The sequence below is a fragment of the Vespa velutina genome, chromosome 15 (genome assembly GCF_912470025.1).
Source record: "Vespa velutina chromosome 15, iVesVel2.1, whole genome shotgun sequence".
NCBI classification, from domain to species: domain Eukaryota; kingdom Metazoa; phylum Arthropoda; class Insecta; order Hymenoptera; family Vespidae; genus Vespa; species Vespa velutina.
Window position 1 is genome coordinate 580,554 of NC_062202.1, and position 8,908 is coordinate 589,461.

At 28.4% G+C, this 8,908-nt stretch overlaps 2 protein-coding genes, 1 long non-coding RNA gene and 2 other non-coding genes across 7 annotated transcripts; 2 read left to right on the forward strand and 3 right to left on the reverse strand.

The window, feature by feature from the left end:
• The first annotated feature begins 438 nt into the window (after positions 1-438).
• LOC124954482 (calcyphosin-like protein) lies at positions 439-3,346 on the forward strand. Its single transcript, XM_047507502.1, has 5 exons — positions 439-576; positions 1,473-1,626; positions 2,160-2,337; positions 2,418-2,627; positions 2,733-3,346. Exons 2-5 carry the CDS (start codon positions 1,475-1,477, stop codon positions 2,832-2,834), a joined length of 642 nt encoding a protein of 213 aa, XP_047363458.1. The 5' UTR covers positions 439-576; positions 1,473-1,474; the 3' UTR covers positions 2,835-3,346.
• On the reverse strand, positions 689-1,853 carry LOC124954485. The gene is made up of 2 exons (XR_007102557.1): positions 926-1,853; positions 689-852 (listed from the first exon to the last, which is right to left on the reverse strand). It is a non-coding gene; the product is annotated as an uncharacterized LOC124954485 (long non-coding RNA).
• A 54-nt stretch (positions 3,347-3,400) lies between the features above and the next one.
• On the reverse strand, positions 3,401-3,471 carry Trnag-gcc. The gene has a single exon. It is a non-coding gene; the product is annotated as a tRNA-Gly (tRNA).
• Positions 3,472-3,720: 249 nt separating this feature from the next.
• Positions 3,721-3,792, reverse strand: Trnad-guc. Its single transcript has one exon. It is a non-coding gene; the product is annotated as a tRNA-Asp (tRNA).
• A 452-nt stretch (positions 3,793-4,244) lies between these two features.
• On the forward strand, positions 4,245-7,755 carry LOC124954481 (27 kDa hemolymph protein-like). Of its 3 annotated transcripts, none has more exons than XM_047507500.1 (4): positions 4,245-4,953; positions 6,527-7,000; positions 7,081-7,249; positions 7,347-7,755. In XM_047507500.1, exons 1-4 carry the CDS (start codon positions 4,911-4,913, stop codon positions 7,597-7,599), a joined length of 939 nt encoding a protein of 312 aa, XP_047363456.1. In that variant the 5' UTR covers positions 4,245-4,910; the 3' UTR covers positions 7,600-7,755. The 3 variants fall into 3 exon arrangements, with proteins under 3 accessions (XP_047363456.1, XP_047363455.1, XP_047363457.1); XM_047507499.1 differs by lacking the exon at positions 4,245-4,953 and adding an exon at positions 5,570-5,642; XM_047507501.1 differs by lacking the exon at positions 4,245-4,953 and adding an exon at positions 5,570-5,624.
• The last annotated feature ends 1,153 nt before the right edge of the window (positions 7,756-8,908 follow it).

Here is an 8,908-nt window from a genome sequence, read left to right on the forward strand (position 1 = left end):
TAACAAAAATGATCATATTATTTATTCAAAAAATACTTCACAATCCAAATAATTGTTATTAGAAATAATGAAACTACTTTAGAAAGACATTTGAAGTTCTAAAAAGAAGAAAAACGTGAAGCAAATAGATAAATGATCCCATATATAAAATTCGACAAATTTGTTTCTTTTTTTTTCTTCTTTCTTTTTTGTTCATACGAATATGCGTGTTGTGACACATTCGTCGTTATGGATACGTCTTCCATCGGCAAAAGACCTGCAAGCGTACACATAGTTATAGACCACACATGTCAAACAAAGCTCCTTTTCGAGTAGAAGCAACATGCGAGAATGTAGCCGTTCTGCGTGCGCGCCTACTCGAGCAATATGTGTGTTTGAACTATAGAATGCGACGATACGCGTCGATGAATTCGAACATTGTCACTTGCCTTCCGCTCTTCTTCCGAGAAGCTACCCATTTTATATTTTCCCTTTAGTCATTTATAACCCTCAACCATTACGATCATAGCGATCGATAAACAGAAGACGAAGACGACTTCCGTTCGCCAGAGGAACCATTATTTTCTGAAAATTTTGGTGAGTCGAACTTCACCGATCGTTAATTGGTGGAATCGAAAAAAAAAAAAAAAGAAGAAAAAGCCAATGTTAGATTATATATATCAGACAGATTAGACATATATTGTCTTACATAGGAAACTTATCCTTGGATAAAACAAGACGACTGACATTGAACGTTTCTTAAATATTTAAGGAATCATTTCCTACTATCTGCTGTTTACTAGTCTAACCCCGGCAGTCCTTCGAGTCGAACGTTTCCATTTGTTGATGTGACTTTTATAAATTATCTGAAAACTTCATAAAAAGGAAAAAAAAAGAAAAATAGAGATTTAAAAAAAGAAAGAAAATATATTGTGATTTGTCTTACGTAGTATTTGTCGTTAGATATTGTTTTCTATCGATTTAATTTAAATCTATTCGAAAAAGAAACTTTTCAGTTTTCCTTATCACCCCGAATTACTTCTATTTTCAATTACTATCGATATCTCTCAACGTATCCAAATTAACAATTTTATAAAAATTTCATTGTCTTCTTTTCCTCTATTTATTTATTTACTATTATTATTATTTTTTTTCTTATTCATTTTTACTATTCGATTCTATTTTCAGAGCTCATTTTCTTCAACAAATAAATAAACGAAAGGATACTTATTGATCGTACGTTATCGCGCATATTACACAAAGATAACCATACGTCGATATAATATATACGTTATAAGTTATGTTTGAATATATAAAAACAAGAAAAAAAGAGAGGGAGAGAGAAAAAAAAGAAAAAAGAAAACATCACGAAAATCCTTTAAAGGCTCGATTTACACAGTCGAACTGAATTTATTTTCTCTTGTTGTATTCTCCCTCCTCCATGTTCTTTATCTGAGTCACAATGATTCACACGATCGTTCCCTCTCTTCTAGACATGTTCAACAGACCTCAGAGTGCGACTACGAGGCAAGAGACTGAAATGATTAATAAGGCCCAGAGGGCCATACATACAACCACGGATTCTATCGAGAAGTTACGTTTGCTCTGCCTAACTAGAGGTGCCAATGGTATCCTCGGCCTTGGCAGGTAAGTTAGATTTAATAACTTTTGATTTTGTTTTCTCTTTAATTATATCATCAATGAAAAAAAAAATTGCAGATTTAACAAAAATCGTGTCATTTAAAATAACCGACAGATATTTTAATGCAACAAGAAAAAATTAAAACCCACGAGATTTCCTATTTAGTATTTCAGATGACTAAACGGTGTTTTTATCTTTTTTTTTTGTTCCTGCTCTAATCGAAATGATTCATCCGTCGTTGTTCTAGACTCATTATAATAAATGAAACTCTTTCTTCAATGCAGTACATAAAATAGTATTGAAAATTTTCTTTCATCCGAAATTTTTTCATTACTAGGATTACTAGAAACTTTTATTTAATATTCCTAGGAGTGCTTATTATTGCAAAATGTGTAGCATAAATGTTCGTATTACGCTTTTCTTTGAATCGTCAATCGATCCGTCAAAAAAAAAAATTTGCAGTCATCGCGATAAAAAAAAAAAAGTAAAACAAAACCAAGAAGAATTAATATTGAATGTATTTTTTTACCGTCTTCAGAATATTCCGTCGTATGGACGATGACGGCAATAAGCAATTAAACTTGGAGGAATTTACGAAAGGTTTGAAGGAGAGTGGTTTGGAAATATCAGATGATGAAATAAATGAGATATTTCAAAAATTCGATACCGACGGAAATGGAAATCTCAGCGTCGATGAATTCATCGTCGCGGTGAGAGTAAGAATCCTTTCGAGTATTACAAAAATTGGACATATTAATTGCTGAACCGATATTGTATAAATCTATTATTTTCGTAGCCTACAATGTCTTCAAATCGAAAAAAAGTTGTCGAACAGGCATTTCAAAAATTAGATAAAACTGGTGACGGAGAAATAACAATAGACGATTTAAAAGGAGTATACAATGTGAAATGTCATCCACGTTATATAAGTGGCGAGGAGAGCGAGGAAAGTATTTTGAAAAAATTTCTTGGAAATTTAGAACAAAATGCAACGAGAGACGGAATAGTAAGTTCTTCGTATAAGTAATTACAATATCCTTACCTCTTTCGCTTAATCAATTAGTTAATTAATTAATTAATTAATTAATTAATTTTTTCTTTTAATTTTAAGGTCACTGCGGAAGAATTTATGAATTACTATAGTGCGATAAGTGCGAGTATCGATCACGATGCGTATTTCGATTTAATGATGCGCAATGCTTATAAGCTTTAAAAGATTAACTCCATTTGATTATTTATCTAATAATAAACTAAAGCACGTTACACGCGAGCTTCTGTTCAAATAATCTTATTTTGAAAAACGATACAAATCTTAGAATGAAATCGCACAGAGATTATTCGAACCGTGTTATTGCAATTTTCATAGAAATTATCGAGCATTGGTGTTATATACAAATGTTATAAAACTATAATTATATAACGTTGTATGTGATGATACATCTATATTTAATGTACATTTAAATGTACATAATTTTGATGTATATACATAATTTCGATATTTCGAATTCCACTACGTTGTCCTATTTCAATGTTCGACAAAGTTGGTTGCAGGGACCAATCTAATTATGTACGTGTGCATATGATATCAAATCCTACAATCCATATTTCAAATATAAAATTTAGTTTTTCTTTTCTTTGTCTTTGTTTTTTACTTATGCGAATAAATATTAATTAAATGATATTGTGTGTATTTATGGGCAAATAAAATAAATATTCTAACAGCGATGTAAACAAATATAATTATTAAAAGAAAATTAAAAAAAATAAAAAAAAGGGATTTGCATCGGCCGGGAATCGAACCCGGGCCGCCCGCGTGGCAGGCGAGCATTCTACCACTGAACCACCGATGCTCAAGAGAAAACACTTATTTTGAGTATACTGTAATAAAATATTGACCTAGATTTCAAATTTTCATATATTTAGAAAATATAAAGTATTCTAATTCAATCATTTTATTATAATTAAAGAACTACACAACGTCGGTGTATTTACTGCTGTTGGGATTATCAATTTGTAAACCTTAATGGTGATGATATTGATGATATTGCTGTAATAATCGTTCATAAAAATAAAAAAATATATAAATAAAAATAAAAAATCTCCCAGGCGGGGAATCGAACCCCGGTCTCCCGCGTGACAGGCGGGGATACTGGCCACTGTACTACCTAGGATTTTTCTGTCAAGCGCCAAATTTATAAAGTATTTATACGTCAGTTATATTAATTATTATAATTTTATGTAAAATTTTTGTTCACTTATATATAATATACACTCCAACGATACATTATAATCGATTTCACGTTATCAATAAACAATCCACCATTTGTAGTCTTAATAAAAGTATCACATAATATTTTTAAAAATAAGAAATATATGGACGTGTAGAAAATGCAAGATTACTTTTTTATCATAGATAAATATCAAAGAAAAGTACAAAAGTCAATGAGAAAAATGCAAACAAAGCAAAAATAAAAAAAAATAAGGAAAAGCTAGAAAGAGGGGCTGAGTTGTAAGAGTAGGAGAAGAGAGAGAGAGAGAGAGAGAGAGAGAAAGAGAGAGAGAGGGAAATAGAAATCGTTGAGAACTTATATAAACTATTCGCTAAGCTATTCCATCTCATTGTTGAGATAAAATAGTAACCGTGACTGTTTAAATTTTGGCGGCATTTTCGTTCTCGAATCTTTTTCTTTTTTCCCTTCCTTGCTTCTCATTTCATTCACACACACGTTCGCTCGCTCGCTCGCTCGCTTGCATTCTCTTTTCATTCTGGCTTTGTCTATTCCTTTATTTTCAATCGAACCTTGATGACCTTATTGTACATACGTATCGCGTCTCTCTTCGTTTCTCTTTCATCGCCTATGTTTCGATCGCGGCCGTGACACAAGCGGCATATTTTCTATAACAAAAAAAAAAAACATCGGTCTCTATTCGATCAAGTGAATAAAGAAATAAGAACAATAGCATACTCATCTCTCGGACAGTGCATACTAATCGTCAACACAGTGAAGTGTTCTCTATCTCTATTTCTGTCTCTATCTTTATTTCTCTTTATCTCTCTCTCTCTCTCTCTCTCTCTCTCTCTCTCTCTCTCTCTCGCTCTCTGCTAAATGAAAAACAAAATATCAAGGTGCATAGGTGAAGGTTTCTTTTCAAGTTAAAAAAAATCTTAACTGCAATTCGTCGTATATGAACTGTCCTTAAGTTCTTCTGATAATAAGATCTCTACATAAATACGTGTACGTTTGTGAAGCCCTTATTAAAAAATTTTATTGTTCTTTCGAAAGTGAAAATGAAATTTTCTACTGCAATTACCGTGGTCTGTTTACTCTTTGGTAAGTTAAAAAAGATAAATAAATAAATAAATATAAAAGAAAAAAATTTCTTTTGATATATGTTTTTTTTTCCATTGTGATACTCCTTATCTTATTCTTTATAAGCATTTGAAATAGCATTTTTTGTACTTTATCTTTTAAAATACCACTCTAAAAGATGGATTTTAAAGCTTTAAGAGGAAAATTTTTTCATTGGAAAAGAATAAAAAAAAAAAAAAAATATATATATATATATATATTTTTTATCATCCATGTCATTCAAATAGTTTTTTAGGTTCATTAAAATTTGTTCTTTTTTTCAATTTGAACGATTGTTAGGATTATGAAAATTATGTTGATTTGCGTAGTTACATAATCGAAGTGTTCAATTATTTTTTTTTATTTTTAAATAATAAGTATCGATAATGTTATATGGAGTTTGATCTGATTAAGCAACTTCGCGTTGTTAAGATGTGTTGTTCCGATTACCAAGAAGTTTGTTTATAAGATTAAAGAATCGTCAAAAGTGTTACGTCTTTGTGTTACCCCTAAATCGAAGTTAATTTAATTATTGGCTTAGTCTATGTTGGTATAGATTAGTCAAGCATCAGCAAATTTTTTTCACAAAAGGTTCAATCCATTTTGTCATTCTATGAGTCACAAAGAGAGATTCAAAATTGTACAAAGACAACGTACTGATATATTCTACAGTAATCTAATAAAATACATAATTAATATTATTATTTTTTTCTTTTAAATAGATTTATTGTTATCATTTTTAAATAAACATTAAATGTACATAATAATTTTTATTTCCTGTTTTTTTTCATCTAACCTCGTGAAAAATGATTCTATATGTTCGGTGCAAACTCGTATTAATAATAAATGATTATTATAACTTTATTCGTGAGATTTCATAATTAAGTAAATAGAATTATTTAAAAAATATGTTTATCGTATCATAATTAAACGATCGAAATATTTCTTGTTTCCTGCATGAACAGATAAACACTCATCAGCAACAGTTGATGAAAAACTCGGTTTCAAAGTCCGTAGATTACATTATATTATACCTCTGTTGCAGTAATTATAATTTATATCATGTATATGTATGTATACGTGTGCATCATAGCTATTGCAAATTTTTACATATTTTTTTATACTTTTTTATATAATCTTATTTTTTTATATAATCAATAGCTGACATTATGAAGTTATTGGTATTAAAATTAGTATTTTCACTTTGTGATAAGTAGAAACAATTCAGATATTTAGTCGTTTTTGAAAACAAATCATGAGATAAAATACCAACATTTATTTCCAGATGAACAAATTAAAAAGTGTGACTTGCAAGTCACTTGTTAGTAGAACTAACCTAACGATATTTTTTTTTGTCGACTATATAATTATGCATACAGACATAAAAGCAAAATACATTCAATAAATAATAGGTTTTATTCGGATAAAAAAAAGAGCAAGCATATTTTTATCAGTAATTAACTTATTTGTTATCATTATGCAATAAAAAAGCTCCTTTGTATTGAACAAAATTATAAGTATCTTATAATATAGAAAAATTATTTATTTATTATAGGTTTTCTTGGATATGGTAATACGCAGGAAAATTTACCATCTGGCGATGATATACTTAAGAAAGCATCTAGTATCATAAATATTTCTGAGATCAATAATTTAAATACTTCAGCATTGCCTAGCATCCAAGAAGCTGCAAATCTTTTTGAACAGAAATGCAGAAAGAATGGTGGACCAAATGCATTTCAGAATGCTAAACATGCCCAGACAGAAATGGAAAAGTGCCTTAAATCGCTTATCAACATGACTGAGTTAAATGCAGAAATGGAAAGTGCCAAACCTAAAGGCGAATTAGATGAAGTTTTCAAAAAATATTGCCGGAGGAGTTCTATTCTTAAAACATGTGTAAATAACTTTACAACTGCCATTGAACCCTGTCTTGAACAGAAAGAGCGTGAAAATAAAAAAATTATTCTAAATATCACAGAATCTCTGCTTAACTTTATATGTTATAAAGAAGGAGATAGAATCGCCCGTATGTATTTTTTTATGTGCATAAGATTGTTTAAAATATATATATTAATATCAATTAATATTTCTTATTTTCTTTTTAAGTCTTCATAGCAGCAGGAGGACCAGACTGTTTCCAATCCAAGCAACAAGAAATTCAAGACTGTTTCAATACTACATTTGGTAGTTATATTCCTACAGCTAATCCTACTACTGGTGCAATGCCTACACTTGAAAGTTTGCCATCTTTAATATTTGATGATAAAGAATGCACGTAAGTAGATATATCTGAATATTATATTTATCTTATATATAATATAACAAATATATATAAATATATATATATATATATACTCTTCTATAATTATCAGGGATATGAATAATCTACAACATTGTATCGTTAAAGAATTGGAAAAATGTTCAGATCCAACACCTGGAAATATAGTGGAATCTATATTTAGATTCATTAAAAAAGTAACACCTTGTGAAACATTATTAGTTAATGTTCGGAGTGCTGCTGTTACTGGAGTACAAGAAGAAAGTTCTTCTTCAATTATGACATCTATTCCAACAATGATTGTTGTTTCTTTTTTATTACAATTTATGCATCGTATTTTCACATAGCAAATTAAATAAAAACTTTATTGATGTGAAATCTTGTCAGTTAGAACAATATTGAATTATGTGATTTTTTATTGTATAAAAGTACTATATAAAATTATATAGTAAAGTAATTCAAAAATACAAAATATATATAATTAATCTTTCATTGAAAATTAATATTCATTGTTCGTATTTCTCCTTTGTGTTAATTAAAGGTAGACAGATAAGATAAGTTTATCTTGATTTAATCTGAATCATTTTACGACAACGAAATTGCCTAATTTTTATAAGAAAATATTATTGTACAAAACTCGTATAAGTATCAGCAAAATTTAATGATTATTTTTTCATAAATGAAGAAATGTATAAACAAAGTGTTTGTACTTTATATTTGTGTCTTTATTCTATATATATATATATAGAATAAATTATTTAGATAAAAATTTTATTTTCTTATTTGCATTTACTTATTTATCAAAATACCATTTATAAATGTAATGTAATAATTCTACAATAATTAATTGTGTTTTATAATTGTAACAATAATTTTCTTAACATGTTACACTTAATGCAAATTTTTAAATTATACATCGATAAATTTAATCTATAAGCAGATAAATATACATATACAAATGCACCTGAACTCTAAGAAGTATAAAGTATAATTAAAGTACTTCATTTAAGAAAAGAGATATTTATATTGAAGTCATTTGACTATTGTACAATAAAAAACGATTATTGAAATAAATATTATTTCATATACTGTTTGATATTGTGACTATATTTTCATAACAATTATATTACTAGTAGAAATAATCTTTAAGCAATCATGAGTAATAATTTAATGTATCAACAGAAAATAATGTATATTCATATTGCATGAAATTCTTAACACTAATTATTAAATTAAGATATTAACCTTATAAACATGGGATAACTTATATTTATATAAAGTACTTGTTATTAGGAGATATTCATGGTTAATACATACAAATGTATGCTTATATATATACTTCCATACTTGGTGTCAAGGTTAATACAAGTGAAATGTCATAGAGTAATAATGTAATATAAATGAAATGAAATTTTATATATTTATTTGAAAAAATATCTCGCGCATTATTTTTTTCGTTAATAGAAACATTTTTATAAAGATATTTCAATATAAATAATAAATAATAAATTAAAATTATGTCGCGATTCTGCGCAGTTGTTCCTATTATGATAAAAATACTCGAAATTTGATTCGTTATTCCTGACATTTAACTATGACGTCAGAGAAAAATCTGGCGCATGCGCATACTAGTTTTCGGAAGATCTCGATAAGTTT

What these genes read in the sequence shown, in the direction of transcription:
- LOC124954482 (XM_047507502.1), top strand. Translation starts at nt 1,475, where the DNA reads ATGTTCAACAGACCTCAGAGTGCGACTACGAGGCAAGAGACTGAAATG. An exon ending in AATTCATCGTCGCGGTGAGA is followed by an intron (nt 2,338 to 2,417) that starts GTAAGAATCCTT and finishes TTATTTTCGTAG; the next exon opens with CCTACAATGTCTTCAAATCG. An exon ending in ATGCAACGAGAGACGGAATA is followed by an intron (nt 2,628 to 2,732) that starts GTAAGTTCTTCG and finishes TTTAATTTTAAG; the next exon opens with GTCACTGCGGAAGAATTTAT.
- LOC124954481 (XM_047507499.1), top strand. Translation starts at nt 5,585, where the DNA reads ATGAGTCACAAAGAGAGATTCAAAATTGTACAAAGACAACGTACTGAT. An exon ending in AGAAGGAGATAGAATCGCCC is followed by an intron (nt 7,001 to 7,080) that starts GTATGTATTTTT and finishes TTTCTTTTTAAG; the next exon opens with TCTTCATAGCAGCAGGAGGA. An exon ending in TTTGATGATAAAGAATGCAC is followed by an intron (nt 7,250 to 7,346) that starts GTAAGTAGATAT and finishes TATAATTATCAG; the next exon opens with GGATATGAATAATCTACAAC.